General features: G+C 45.7%; 1 protein-coding gene across 1 annotated transcript; it reads left to right on the forward strand.

Moving 5' to 3' along the window:
* Window positions 1-1,266: 1,266 nt before the first annotated feature.
* cryaa (crystallin, alpha A) lies at window positions 1,267-9,067 on the forward strand. The gene is made up of 3 exons (XM_061235773.1): window positions 1,267-2,327; window positions 4,154-4,276; window positions 8,350-9,067. The coding sequence occupies exons 1-3, from the start codon at window positions 2,130-2,132 to the stop codon at window positions 8,560-8,562; spliced, it is 534 nt and encodes a 177-aa protein (XP_061091757.1). The 5' UTR covers window positions 1,267-2,129; the 3' UTR covers window positions 8,563-9,067.
* Window positions 9,068-15,473: the final 6,406 nt, after the last annotated feature.

Here is a 15,473-nt window from a genome sequence, read left to right on the forward strand (position 1 = left end):
AATATAGAAAAATGTTAGTGATGACATGGTGCACATGCAGCGGAGTTCCGACTGGTGTGTCACTTCGGAAGTACCGGCTCGGTTTCCCCATTGTTCGGTCCATTGACAAAACCCGAAATCTGGGCGGATGCCCCCTGTCCTGCTGACTGGGCTGAAATCCGGCCAGTGCCTAAACCCCCATTACATCCACCCGTCGGCACCCCGACAATACCCACCCCTCCACCCCCCCACCCCGTGTGCATTCCGCTCCCCTGGGCTCCTGTTTGGGAGGTGGCAAAAGAAGTTCACACTGTCCGGTTTACTCTCAGCCTCTACTCTGGGTCTTGGAAAATGCTATTTGGGATTGCTTGGCTTTTAACCACTCCCAGGTAGAGCCCTGTTGTTATTTCCTAGACCAGGGGTCCCCCCAAACATGGCCCTGGAGGGCCATAGGCTCCATTGTCTCTTGTATTCACCTTAAAATCATCAGCAACTAGTTCAGATACAAGAAACAAAAGACAGTGTTTTGCTGTGTAATTCCTGCCTTTAATTGATCAATTACATGCTGAGTAACACTGAAATCAGCACGCACCAGAACCTCTGATTGACGAACGCCCAGCTTATTTCATCAGTGCCTGAATGAAAAGTATATATGAAGGGCGTGTAAAAGCAGTCTTTCCTGTCAGATTTACTGTGATTAGTGATGGGAGCATCTGTGTCTCCATGTAAGGTACCGTCTCTTCAGTTTCCTCAAAATCCTCCTGGAGGTTTTCCATTCGGCTGTAAAAATTCAGCCTCCTCCACCTCTCCAACCCGGTGAGCTGCCTCTTGCTCGCTGGCTGGGAGTCAGGTGTTCTGAAGATTACCAGCTCTGTGTGCGTCATTGGAACCCTTCCTCCGCAGTTCCACTCTGTTCTTTAGGGTGTTCTCAAGTGTAGTTCTCTTAAAATGAACCAACCTCAGTTCTTTTAAAGTGAACCAGCTGCAAATGAACTCTGCCTTTTTTATGTTCGCATTGTAACTGGACACGAAAGAGGACTCTCCTTTTGGTCCACTTAAGCATTGATGAGACCACTTGTTGTTCACATTACAGCTCCTTTAGAACCCCCCCACTTGACACAAGTTGACCTAAGTGCCATGCAAGTGTGCATTAATGGTACATTTTATGTCAATGGGTATGGAATGAGTACATAAAAATAGGTGGGCAATTGCACTGTTGCTGTTATTACATAAAATTGCCATATATTTGAATCTTTTTTGCATTCATCCGCACTTGTGTACCACATATCAACTCTTATCATGGGTAATTTTCTTCAAGATGGCCTCTACGATGTGTTTATCTTTTGGTTGTGCTTGAGGAAGCTGATGCAAGAATAGCACAGATTTCTTCTGATCACACCACCAGCAGCCTTTCTGCTATTTCCTTTTAGCCGGGTAAGCTCAGAAGTCACCTCAGTCGCGTAGAATCAATGCATGGCAAGCCTCACAAACAAACTGTGAGACCACTCTGAGTTGGCTCATTTCAGAGGGATCTGAGTTTGTTTACATCTTTCACAGAGGCCATTCTCCTTTAGCACTGAATTGATTTTTTTCCTATATGTTTGAGCTAAATGGGGTGACGGAGTATCCTTGTACAATTAGATGCTTGTGCATTCTGCCAGTCTAAATCCCACCCCTACCCGGCACCCCCTCACTCTGACCCAGCCTCTAACAACCCCCCAATCTCCCCTCCCCAAAGGCTTCCTCCTCCTTAGTCTACCGTAGTCCTGGTTTGTTTTGGCAGAAGATTATTGTCCAGCCAGTGCTTGCACAGGGCTCCCCCCCCACCCCCTCCACTTCTCCACCTCGCCAAAAAAGAGTCCCAGGCCAGACTGTCATCTGCAGGTCACCACCATGCCCGCTGATTCTGCTGACAGTCCCGGACAACGGCAATGAGATAATGTCATTCCAGAGAGATCCGGGCTAAAGCCTCTCTTTCTGTGGGACAGGTATATATAGACGGGACGGCGGGGGTGGAGGGTCACTCACCACTGGGGCTCATCGTCTATCCTGCTGCCTCCATCTTTCCACACTTGCTCACCTGCTCGCTCCTCACGACTCTGAATCCATTCGTAGACCGCAGCACTTCCTGAGCCCCAGATCTAGACACTATGGATATCGCGATCCAGCACCCCTGGTTCAGACGTGGGCTGGGACCCCTCTACCCCACCCGTCTCTTCGACCAGTTCTTCGGGGAGGGCCTGCTCGAGTACGACTTCTTCCCCTACATGGCCCCCAGCATCAGCCCTTACTACAGACAGTCTCTCTTCCGGAACTTTCTGGAATCTTTCAACGCTGGCATCTCTGAGGTAACAAAAACAAAACCAAAAAAACACTTTCTTTCTCATTTAGGGGGGAGAATTCTGCTGTTGTTGTTTTGTCTTTCTCATGGCTTCGAGCTGCAGAGTAAAGTGCATTAGGACCGATGCCATTTTTTAGTTTTTGCTGCATTAATTGGAGTAAATTGTACAATTTGTCTTGTCCCGCATCAATAAATATCAATAATTCAGTATTTCATCACTTAAGATCTATGCATTTGCCTGTATTAAGGGATAATGTTTCGACAAGCTGTGATTTGGATGCCATGACTGGTCAGTTCTGAGAGCACTGCAGTGTGGCAGTAAAGCTTGTGCTGGCAGTTTGAAATTCCATCATGGGCTGTGGCCAGGTATCGGAGAGGTTTGAGACATAAACCTCTGTGAGAGCTTTGTTCATGGTGTTCCCATGGAGAATGAGCATACTTTTCTTCTTCCAGGAGAGCTACTGCTAAGGACTACAGTCTTTACCAGTCTTTAGTAGCCTATGGCATTGTAGTCCTATGGCTCAGTTTGAAGAGTCTTGCTCTGGCATTGCAAAGATTGTGGATTTGATCCAAACATATACTAAAAAATGTATGCATTCATGTCCTTTATGTTACTTTGGATAAAATGATCTAATAAGAAGCATACCTATCTATCTACCATTTGGAATGCAGCGGTTGTTCCAACTGTGATTGCTCTAGCCCTTTTGAGGTGCCCAAGGCACAATCTTATTTTATGGAAAATATGGTAAATGAACTGCATTTATCCAAGGCGTTTTACACACACTAACAGCGATAGGCTGCCATGCAAGGTACAAGTCAACTCATCGGCAGCAATTGGGGGTTGTGGTGTCTTCTTCAGGGACACTTCAACACACTGAGGGCGGGGGATCGTACCGGCAACCTTCCTACTGCCAGACGACTGCTCTTACCTCCTGAACTAATTCTGCCCTGGACATTCTTCCAAGTTCTTCTAAGTTACACGCTGAGCAAACTTTCCATAGATTTCGACATATCGACATATCAAATCTTTCAAATCGACTATGAAAACATTTTTATTAACATTAAATGTTAATTGAAGTCATTATTTCCTATATTGTCTGGGATGCCATCCCCAATGACAAAAAACATTGTTTGATCCTTTGTGTGATAAAGGTAGCTTGCACTTTTGCTGTTGACCGCCAGCTGGTGACGTAGCCAGTGCACTAGCAGATCAGCTAATTAAAACGCAGACAAACAGAACAATCCCACGGACAGACATGAGCACAGTGTAACAACCTGCTGACTACTTCCTGTACAGTGTCCCATATACCTTCTTTATCTCTAAAAACGAAAAAGCATGGCAGAGAGAGAAGGTGGATAAAAGGATACAGTACAGGCAGATTGCGGGAGTGGGATTCAGAAACACAGAAAGAAAGGGTTTGTTGGCCGCGTCTTTAATGGTATCAATTAAGTGTCATCGGTTCCCAGTCTGAGATGGAAAGCAATCATAACCATAATAGCCAGCACGTCATCTATTATATCACAGGCTTAAAAGGCAGGCCATTAACTCTGTTTCATGGTTTCATCGTCAGGCTCCAGGGCATGTGATAGCATCACGCAGCACACATCCACGGTTAAAATGGAGCTTGGGGGAAGTTTCAATGCCCATATCTTAGGTCTTGCAGGAAAATGCAAGTCAATGACTGGTTTGTTGGTTTGCCTTGACATCAAAGGTTTCGGGGAAAGTTTGGAGATGACACTTTTCTTCCTCTCTGAAGACGGATAAGCAAGGCTGGTAAGCGAAGAGTGGCCCTGCCTCTGATCCGTTCTTTATCATCCTCTTCCTCTGCACAGGTGAGGTCCGACAGGGACAAGTTCACAATCTACCTGGACGTGAAGCACTTCTCCCCCGATGAGCTCAGCGTCAAGGTGATGGATGATTACGTTGAGATCCAGGGCAAACATGGAGAGCGGCAGGTGAGACATCCCCGCCCCCTTCCGTCCACCACCTCAGACCTCTGGGACACAGCTAAAAGTGGGGGTGGGTGGGGTATTAGGGCACGGTCGGAAGTAGGGGTCTGTGGGGCATTAGGGCCCCCGAGCAGGAGGCATGGTTGGGGTATTATGGTACAGCCAGCTGTAGGGGTGGGTAAGGTATTAGGGTACAGCCAGCCGTAGAGGTGGGTGGGGTATTAGGGCATGCCTCCCAGTCTGGGAGGCGGGGGGGTATTAGGACATGCCTGGCCTGGCAGTAGGAGTGAGTGGGGGTATTAGGGCATAGCTGACAGTAGGGGTTGGGAGGGTATTAGGGCATAGCTGACAGTAGGGGTTAGGAGGGTATTAGGGCATAGCTGACAGTAGGGGTTGGGAGGGTATTAGGGTACAGCCGGCAGTAGAGGTTGGTAACGTACGGCTGGGGTGGGGGCCCTGATGCACAGCTGGAGTCCCAGAGCTGCATGATGCAATGCAGTGCACCAGACCGTGTCATCCTGGGCCAGTGCACCGATCCCCTCGAGCCATGGGGCAGAGTATGACAGGACAGGGATGGAGATCAAACCACATCCACCTTTTTACCTCAGTGTGAAACTGTACAGGCATGTAGGTTAGTATCAGCATATGTGCATGTAGGCGAGCTTTCATAAGTGTGTGTATTTTTATGAATAAAAAAGTAGACAAGTTTAATCTCAATAAGTATAAAAATAGGACACTGAGTACAAGTAAACTAATAGTTTGTCGAAATCAGTTCACTTCTATAATTGAACTATACTGAAGTATACTTCATAAAAGTAAACTTTAGTCTAATTGTTCTTGGTAAGGCTGTCATTAACATGACATAATTTGAAACACCTTCCTCCCCAAGTTTATTTTAAAATGGGGTCTAAACCGTCTTGTGGGAGGAGGGAAACAGTTTCTGAGAATAATGTTTTTTTTATCTTCCTTGCGTATTCTTGGCGTCACGGACACATTCCCAGTTGGACTGCCGGAAAGTTTGTGACTAACCTTTTTATCTCTCGGAAAGTTAGCGCAGCGAGAGCTCTCAGGGGCAGCTGAGAGTTAGGGGGCTGCAGCGTGAGCCTGTCTGTCTGTGCCCCCCGGGGACGTTTTCCACCGTCACAAACACAGAGATAGGCCACCTTCTGCAGGCACAAGATCAGCGCAAGCTGCCGGATATTATGCAGCTGAAACACTGTTTCAACCCAGTTATGTATGGGGGTTTTACTAGGGCATTGAAATGAAATGCCTTTTCTGAAAGATGTTATGGTGCTGTTTACATCCCTGGTGTAAAATGACCAGCTTGAAATACCAGCTACCAGCTGCTTCGAAACATAGCTTGCTCTGGTTAAACCATGTGGTCAACCACCTAGCTTCGGCTGTTTTCTTCAGCAGGGATGGAATTCAAACCCTGAAACTATGTGTTACGTGCTGACTCCTGCTTAGCCATGTTTGAATCGATTGTTTTGAAAGGTAATGTACTTTTTTTTTCATATTTGAAAAACACATGGGCAGTCCTCAGCCAGTAAGTGAAGCAGGTCTTCGGAAAGCTAAACCAAGTTCTCTGCAGTTGACAATTACGCAAAGTGACAGTTACGCAAAGTGACAGTTACGGAAAGTGAATTGGCAGTCGTGCGTCACAGGAGCAGACAGATCTTCTCGTCTTGGAGTGCTTCGCTGGTGACAGCGTCACGCTCTTGGGGATGCCACTTCAGCCCCCTCAGTTAGCATGGCTCTGGACTACAGCTCTGAGACCTGGGGCTTCTGCTTATGCTTATTAAAGCATATTACTCCAGTGTCCTGAAGTAAAGGATAAAATGGAGATGGTGGCTGACAGCATTCGTTCCAAATGTAGTTATTTTTTAAGAAGGATTAGAATTCATTATAATTACAATGATAGTCTCGTCATCAACCTCTCCTTCAATAATATAAACAATTACATTACATTATTGGAATTTGGCAGATGCTCTTATCCAGAGCGACGTACAGTTCATTAGACTAACCAGGAGACAATTGCCCCCCTGGAGCAATGCAGGGTTATGGGCCATGCTCAAGGGCCCAACGGCTGTGCGGATCTTATTGTGGCCATACCAGGAATCGAACCACCGGCCTTGCGGGTCCCAGTCATGTACCTTAACCACTACACTACAGGCCGTCCCTGAATATACATATATACATAATTACATGTATATGTATATTCTGTATGTACAGTATGTGTGTATGTGTGTTTGTGTGTTGTGTGTTGAGAGAAAGAGAGAGAGCAACATTGACCTTGTGGTTCCAGTGTCTCTGCTGACAAGCCATGGTGTTGAAATTAATTAATCTAAGACTTGGAACCCCCACGTGCTCATCACCATATCTTCAACTGTGACCGTTATGGTCTCTGACAAGCACTTTCCTTTGTTTGTTACTTATGGCCACTAGGGGGAGCCAGAAGAGGAGATGGGGATTTCCTGATTAGAGCACGATGTGGAGCCTCCACTAGAGCGCTGTCATTTCTGGGAAATGGGACGCAAGTCCCCTCTGTGACTGAGTGAGAAAGAGAGAAGGCAGTGTTTGCTTTCTGTTTTTACTTGACGCTAAGGACATAAAACCGTTTTGTGAAAGGTTCCTGGTCATTCACACTGTTCATTCAGTCTTCTAGGTATCCTGGCCGTGATGTCTACAAAAAAGCCAGTGAGTCACATGGAAATGTTTTAGCTATGCTAAGTATGTCAGGAAGTGACATCAAGTGGCCACATAGCCGAGGACCATTGCAATGCCATGAGCTTAATCATTACCAGCTTGAGTCATTGTGCAATGTGCACTTTTCACTTAAGTCAATTCCTGATAGAGGAATTCACAGCCCTCCCAGAATCCCCTGCTGCTTTGCACAAAGAAACCTTTTCATCCTATCACAGGTTTGCACCACAGAATTTTTTGGGGGAGAGGATAAGTGAGTCCTGGGTTCAACTCAGAGCAGGCATTTTGAGGGGCTTCCTACTGACTGGGGGCCTGAACCTCTTTTCTCTTTCATCCTGCTGAAATAATTAAATTACTAATTTCTAATTTAGCTGATGCTTCTATCCGAAGTGACTTACAGTTGATTAGACTAAGCTGGGGACAATCCCCCCTGGAGCCCTGCAGGGTTACTGTTACTGATTGGCCTTGGCCAGACTCTCTTCACACCTGAATCCCAGGTTAAGGGAGGGTGGAAAACCAGCAGTTCTCAGCCCTGGAGAAAAGCTGTCTTTTTAAATTCATTTTCTCCTTTAAAGTGCCATACATGACAATAGCAAAACAAACCCTTTTAGTGGTGCCACTGCAACAGCAAGAATACTGGCATAGCTGTGGACAGGATGCCACCAGACACAGCTTCCAGACACAAGTGTCAGTTTGAATAAAAAGATAAGACACGCAATCCCATCTGAGACTCCCAAGCAGTCCTGGATAAAATGTGTAATTGTTTTGGATTCAACTTTCAGCTTGCCGGGTATATTGGAGCATATGAAATATTCTCAAAAAGTGCAAACCCCCCCTTGTGGTCCTTGGTTGGCTCAATTGCACCAGAAAAGGTTGATAGAGCACAGAAGTATTTGAATCAAAAACAATTACATATTTGACCTAGGTCTGCTCCAAAGCCTTTTGACATTTATCCAGATTGACTTAATTTTTTTACTTTTTATCTTTCTTTTACATTTTTACATGCAGTATACTTAGATCAAGGTACCTTATTCAAGGGTCCAATGACAGCGGCCTATCTGATAGTCAAACCTGTAACCGTTGGGCTATAAACTAAATTCTCTAGCTATTACATTGTCCTAGAGACTTTCAGGTGCTGCATATATTCTCTCTGGGCAGAAAAGATCAATATCACTTTTCCTCAAAAACCCTCTTTGATCAGGCATTGTCCTTGAGAGAGACTGCGACCGCACCTTGTCTTTTCTTCCTCTTACCTTTCTGTTTTTGCCCTGCTTCTCTTACCCCCTCTTCCTCGTGAAACTCTCTCCCCGCTGCTGCCTGACCCCCGCCCCCCCCCCCCCCCCCCCCCCGCCTCCTCCTGCTCCTCCCCGATCCAGGACGACCACGGCTACATCTCGCGCGAATTCCACCGCCGTTACCGCCTGCCCTCCAGCGTGGACCAGTCGGCCCTCACCTGCACGCTGTCCTCCGACGGCCTCCTGACCTTCTGTGGTCCCAAGGTCGCCACGGGAACTGACTCCGGCCGCAGCGACCGCAACATCCCAGTCACCCGCGAGGACAAGGCCAACTCCGCCCCCGCCTCCTCTTAGATGGGCGTGGCTCGCAGCCTGGCAAGAGTTAGGGCATGAGGGGGTGGGGGAGGGGGGGTGGTTGGCAGTTGTGGGGAAGCACCTACTTGAGGAACGGTATCACTTAGGGGGTGGTGGGAGGAGTGTCTAGCTCCCAGCAACCCCCTCTACTACCCAAGATGGCCCCCCTCTCCTCCTAACCCCAAGAGCCATTTCATAGATATCAGTGCATGTCCAGTTGACTATTTTCCTCTTTTCTAGGTAAACTATTATTAATACTGACATACATCTTTTTACAATTATTATTATTATGATTATTATTATGATTATTATTATCTGTGATTATGAGGATGGACTGAGAGGAATGGGGTCTAGTGTTAAGTGCATTTTGTTGTTCGGTCTGAAGATTTGAATTTCAGAGAGAGTCCACCAACGGGACCACCCATCCACCTTCTTCCACTCCTGTGTCCACTCTTTCAAACACTTTATCTTCTTTTTTTGTCAGCCAATCTTTCCTGTCCTGTAGATTTTTGGCTCAGTGATACTGATATCTGGCACAGCACTTGAGAAGTCTTACTAAAAGAAGGTCAATAAAGAATTAAGGAAAAGGCCAACTGCATTCTTGCCTTGTTCTTATTTCCTCTTTCTATTTTGCTGGGCGTTAGCTGCGCGAAATCCGCCCATGGTGACTTATATCCGTCAATCCATACTTAAGGTGTGTGTGGGTGTGTGTGTGTGTTTTAATTTCTATTTTGATGAACACTACTAGAATGATCTCTTATGTGCATGCACACACACAGTGCACGTCGGCTGTGTTATTTCATAAGATTACATTTTTATGAGGAACAACATGTCCCTGTAAAAGGTTATTGAGCAATGATGTCACTGCATTCCATGTGATTACATCACCACATATACATCAACTAATTAACTGTTTGCTCAGTGACCCCCTCCCTCCCTCCCCCAACCTGTGCCCATTACATTACAGTTATTTATCTGATGCTATTATCCAAAGCGACTTTCAGTCAGACTAAGCAGGGGACAATCCCCCCCAGAACAATGTGGGGATAAGGGCCTTGCTCAAAGGCCCAACAGCTGCATGGACCTTATTGCTACACCGGGGCTTGAACCACCAACCTTCTGCATCCCAGTCATGTACCTTAGCCACTGGGATACAGGCTGCCCCTCAACATTTGCTTCACTTCCTCAGAACTTTGGCAGACCAATCATCTAACAAGCTCTTTGCCATTCTGATCTGAGCATGCTCTGTCCAGCCACATCCATTGTTCAGCCCCAAGATCATTTGGAGTCTGCTGTTCCTAGCCTGGACACAGCCAGATTCTTGGGTAACTGAGTGAACCAGGTTACCACATAATAAGGGCCAACTCCCGAATTCAGCCCTGTGCTTATATGGTCTATGGTCCTGTGCTAGATCCTTTCCTGCAGATGCTAACTTTCAGGGCTCAGATGATCTTTGAGCATTCTACTGCGCTGTGGCTTGTAGACCCAGGCTCATAGTGGTTTGGACATTTGTACACAGGACAGGGGTGAAGCGTGATGGTATGCTGCCATGATCCCGACTGCCACAGATAAAATACTGCCCTCTACACATCCCAATCCCCCCCACCCCCCTGCTGTGAGTGAGTGTCACAACCACTTCACTAGGTTCCTGGGTCTCTGTCATCAAACAGTCAGGTCTGCACCTTGTATCCACATGAGTGATGTAAATTACACTCTGCAGCTGTGCTAAATAAACATAGGCTGGAATTAAACTGGCCCATTGCTCAGCCCTCCGTCACTCCCTCTCCCCAAACACAAAACTGAAGCCTGCGACCCTAGTGTTCTTTTTCAAATTGGCTTTGCGTCAGAGTCACGTCACGCCGAAGGTTTATTATAATGCACCGTGAATCTTACCTTCTCTCTCCCTTGCAATCTGGGTGAGCGGCAGTGTTGCTTAAGCTGCATAACGCTTCAGTCACCCCCAGCTGTCTCTGATTACAGTTATCACTTATCATAGTCCGCTGGCCTCAGCCTGAGCAATGCTATCTAACTCGGCAGCTTTCATTCGTTCTGCAATTCACAGTTCACAGGCGACTGGGCGCGTTACGCGTTGACGTCACATCGAAAACCAATTCATTTTGGCGCGTTGCAAGCGCTTGCCTCGTTCCATTATTATAATTTCCAGCGGCCCACGCTAAAACGTATTGCTTTTTGGGGGTTTTACATTTGCCTCTTCCCTTCATTTATATCTTTCCAACTAAATCAAAGCAAATGACTATTCGGGAATTCGCCCCAAGGGAATTCGTTAAGAGCTGTCTTTCGCAGTTAACTAGTCGCAGCATGTCGCGGCTTGGTGAAGCAGAAATGGAGGGTAATTCATCAAGACAGTTATGACATCATCGTACAGCCTGGGGAGAGAGCCCGGTAATGGCGTGGAATGACAAGGGAGGAGGCATGTGTGGTAGGCCTGGGAAAAATGCTTTTGATTAGCTCTCTCTCTCTCTCTCTCTCTCTCTCCCTCAGAATGAGATGCATGTTTACTGCGGACACAGCAGGTTATTAAAGGACTCGAAACAGAGAGTGCCAGTTCAGCTTTCAGGATCTCTTGTGTCAGATCTGTCTGTCTCCCTTTTCATTCACGCGTACGAAATGTACGGTGGGTGCATCTGTTTCCCCTTTCACACACAATTCTTCGCTTAGTGGTATTCCACTATCACTGCCTGCCTGGGACAGTGGCCTCGATTCCCGGGAGGAACTCAGTGACGCACCCAGCACTTCCTCCCCTCCCCGCCCCCATTTCCAAGTACAGGGGCACGTTAGAACAAGCACGACTCCCATTTCCTCCACCAAGAGTCACAACCGAAGTCTCATTTCTGCTGGGAGTCATGTTGATCCACCTCCAGGTCTGATACTGGAATTTGGAAATAAGTAATTACATTTTTCTGATAGTCTACTTATTACACAAGGAAACTTATAGGCTACTTGCATAACGTCTCTCTCTCTTACACACACACATAGACACACATAATGTATGCATATTGTTTATGAAGTGTTTATATTACTGAAGGAAAGGTTGATGGTTAGACTATCAGTTTTATAATCATAATGAATAAAAAATGGTTTCCTGGGATTTATACCTCCCAAAACACGACCTTGTTTGGATTGTTCTGGGTCTGATAATTATCTTCACTTAACAGTGGCAGAGTGGCACAGGGTTTCTGTGAAATGTACAGAGACACGAACACCCCCCCCCCCATCCCCCACCCCACCACCCACCCCAAGCATCAAGTACATGGCGTTCAGAACTGTCGATGAAGAAGCTGAAAGTCACACCAACTGAAAAGCGAGAAGGCGGATAGACCATGGTGTCGTTTACACCAAACCGCGAGGCTGGTTCAGCTGTGTGGCCTATCGATAGCAAACAGGCAGACCCCCCCCCCCCCCTTTGACCTCGTAAAGCTAACTCCCTTCGGCTGAATTTCGGCGGAGTATACGTGCCAGGAAATACAAGAGGGGAGTGCACAAGTGATAAGGAATTAAAGGCTATATATCAGGTCCCTGTCAGACACTGTACTCTCACAGCTCTCTGCGTTCTCTCCTCAGTGCCACCCCAGCGCCTGATGACCACTCCTAGACACAGCGAAACACGCCATATTTAGCGAGCAGTTGTTCTGTTTACCACATTTCCTGTCGTGCCTGTCGTCATAGTCCTCGCTGTAATAGTGGCAGGGGCTGCGACACGTCGTCTCCAGGCTTGAATCTTTACTTCCCATGTGTGGGCTGGGGGGGCTGAGGAAATCGCCCTTGTGATTATGCTGTGATGTGATCTTTGTTAAGATTCCCCTCTGAGTTTTTTTTCAAAGAATTTCTCTGTTGGTTTGCCGTATTTGGAATTTTACAGTATTTGTGTGATTGAAAGTGAGCAAGCAAGACTTATAGAAAGAGAGATAGACAGGCAGACAGATAGAGAAAGACAAAGACACAAAGAAAGAGAGTCAGACGGAGATTGAGATGTGCTCCCGCTCACCCTCTCTAGGTCAGTAGTTAGTGCTATGACGCACTTAAAGCACCAATTAATATTGCACAGGAGGCCTCTTGGACTAGCAAAGCATTCCATTACAGGCCTTTGCTTCCCTAAACAGCTTTGTATCAGCTTATTCCCCCCTTATTTTCTCAAATAGCTAAGCTAAGCCAGCAAACAGGACAGCTATGTGTTATGGTGTGCAACGCCAAACTGTAACGTTGCTTACTCAAAGACACCTTCAACCTGTGTTTGCATCCATGTTGTTGTCTCCCTGCTTTAATCGTCTGCAACCAATGTAATCTGACAGGGGAGGGTTGTTTTCAAGCCAGACACAAGTCAGTACACTGTAACTTCTCACTTCTCATTCTCAGAATATGCACCGGGCGATGTTTCCCCACATCGCTCAGATTACAGTGTGTAAGATGTCACCAGTTCAGCTACCATGTACCTTAAGATCATCGTTCCATTTTAATCTTCAGGGCATATTGATCTCGTTATAAAAGGCACAGAGTTGTTTTTGATTTGAAAACACGTAATCACATGGGTACAGAGGTATGAGCTGAAACATTGTAATGAAAAATAATAGTGCTAACAATGCTGATTCAAATACAGTACATTATCAGTCATTTAGAAATGATCATTTGGGTGTTGAATGACAGACAGTATAAGGCAGTATTGCACTTTCAGAACTTGTCATGAAGTGTTCAGTCACATGCTACTACTTGTTATGACAGTGGCTATAAATCATTGTGGATCTATGGTTATATAAGGCATCCTGCCTAACACTTTAATCTGGCAGTTATAAACTTATATTAATGTGTATGTATGCGTATTTAAAGTGATATGACTGTGTATGCTATGCATATGAATGCATATAAATGCTTTACAAATGTTACCAAATATATGGTAAAATTGTATTTGGAATATATGAAAATATACCTTGATGAGCTGTATTACTAATGTTTTAGAAATGTTTAAGAATTTAGTGCTTTTTCAAAAGTTTGTTTTCAAAACACGCAGCAAGGCTCTAGCAATAAATTTAAGATGTAGGCACACATACTCGTCACAATTCTTGTGTTTACTTGTTATCTGCATAAATTGAGAAATCTTTAAGCAGTGGCTCAGAGTTTGACTGTATGTTCTTGTTTGAGTCTGGCCCATGTCTCGAGCATGCCAGAACATGAACTTTATTTCGTAATTAATCAGGCCAGCCTCTGGAACAGATCTTCCACTGTGATAGCCTTGTCTGTGACTTGTCTATTCACTCAATGCTAGGAAACAGCACTTTTAAAGTATGTCAACTACCCTGAGCATTACACATTCTGTGAAAGAATAACCTTAAACACAAAATGAAAGCCTTCTTTATTTTCCATTTGTCTCAGAACACTGGGCTTGATTCCTGGCAATAGTGGCAAGGAAAATGAAGGTAAAGGTGGGTGAAGGGAACAGTTTCATTTTCATTGAAATTGCCTCAAGGGAGACAAGGGTGGAGAAACACAATCAAGAAGAAAAGAGAACAGTTTACATAACAGCTTACAGTGATTCAAATGCATGAAGTCAAATTCAACAGTACAGTCACAGAGAAACCACCAACCTCGTGGAAAAGTTCAGGGGAACTCACCCTTAAGATTGGCTTTAATGAGAGGGGACAGACTGGGTGATGTAGTTCTGTCAAACATATTTGAAGAGTGCTTTTAAGAACTACATTATTCATCGAGGAAGGATTAAAGTTGCATGTGGTGTCTACAGTGGCTTTCTTTTGAGCCTGCGTGCATGAATGTCCTTGCTGTATGCATCTCTCTCTCACTCTCTCTCTCCTGCTCACCCTCTCTCTCTCCCTCTCTCTCCTGCTCCCTCTCTCTCTCCCTCTCTCTCCTGCTCCCTCTCTCTCTCTCCCTCTTTCTCCTGCTCCCCCCCCCCTCTCTCTCTCTCTCTCTCTCTCTCTCCCTTACTTACTGTAAACAGAGTTTTTGGCAATTACAGTAAATATAAATGTCTTCTGTGCAGGGTAGAAACCTGTGGGTGGTTGAGGGAAGGAGATGTTGGGTAATTTTTCAGATGCACTTTGGGGATCTCTAGTTCAACTGGGGCTGCTCTCTGAGCCAGAGGTAACTCCCCTGCCTGTTCTCCTCTCGCTTAGGCTGTAGGCGTGCTCTGCCTTTCAAACAAACCGCAACATTTTGAAATGAAAAAGGACATGCCTAGAAATGCCGAACAGGTACTGCGGAGGAGTTATGAGAGTTTGTTTATTGGTTGCATAATGTCATCATTTGTCATCGCTGGTTTTTTGGTTCATGGTATTTGTTGCACATTTATGGTTTATCTCTCCCATTTCTCTTGAACCTCAGCTCAGACCACAACACATTTCTTATTGTGCCATGTTAGTTGTAAACTGTATATTTTTTGTTTGTTAGTTCTTTTCTGAACTAAGGTAACAGTGTGAAGACCCTGGTGCAAAATCCAGCTATGACCAGCTTGAAACACCCGCTATAGCTTGAAACACAGCTTGAGCTGGTCTAACTGGTCAACTAGCTACCAGCTGTTTCAAAACCTAGCTTGAGCTGTTTTTACAGCAGGGGACAGTGTGTAATAACACAGTGTGATCATAATGATAGCTCACAAACAACAATGAAGATGCAGTGTTTATGAGCTGTTACACAACACCAGGCTCACTGTGCCAGGCATACAAGGTAATGAGTGCAATATTTTACAAGCTTAAAGACCCAATCCTTCTTAAAAAGTAGGCTGAGATGTGTTTAAATGTGAAATCTTAATATATGTAAAGATCTACAGCAGGGACCAGCAACTCAGTCTACAAGGGCCGAGAACTGTTGGTTTTCTCCACTCCCTTTACCTGGAAGCCAGGTGTGAAGGCTGTCTGGCCAATCAGTAGCACTAATTACCCGGG

The sequence above is a fragment of the Conger conger genome, chromosome 3 (genome assembly GCF_963514075.1).
Source record: "Conger conger chromosome 3, fConCon1.1, whole genome shotgun sequence".
In the NCBI taxonomy this organism is placed as follows: domain Eukaryota; kingdom Metazoa; phylum Chordata; class Actinopteri; order Anguilliformes; family Congridae; genus Conger; species Conger conger.

Excerpts from the sequence above, each read along its gene's own strand:
- cryaa (XM_061235773.1), top strand. The coding sequence starts at position 2,130 with ATGGATATCGCGATCCAGCACCCCTGGTTCAGACGTGGGCTGGGACCC. Across the intron at positions 2,328-4,153 it reads TCAACGCTGGCATCTCTGAG|GTGAGGTCCGACAGGGACAA; the intron begins GTAACAAAAACA and ends TCCTCTGCACAG. Across the intron at positions 4,277-8,349 it reads GCAAACATGGAGAGCGGCAG|GACGACCACGGCTACATCTC; the intron begins GTGAGACATCCC and ends TCCCCGATCCAG.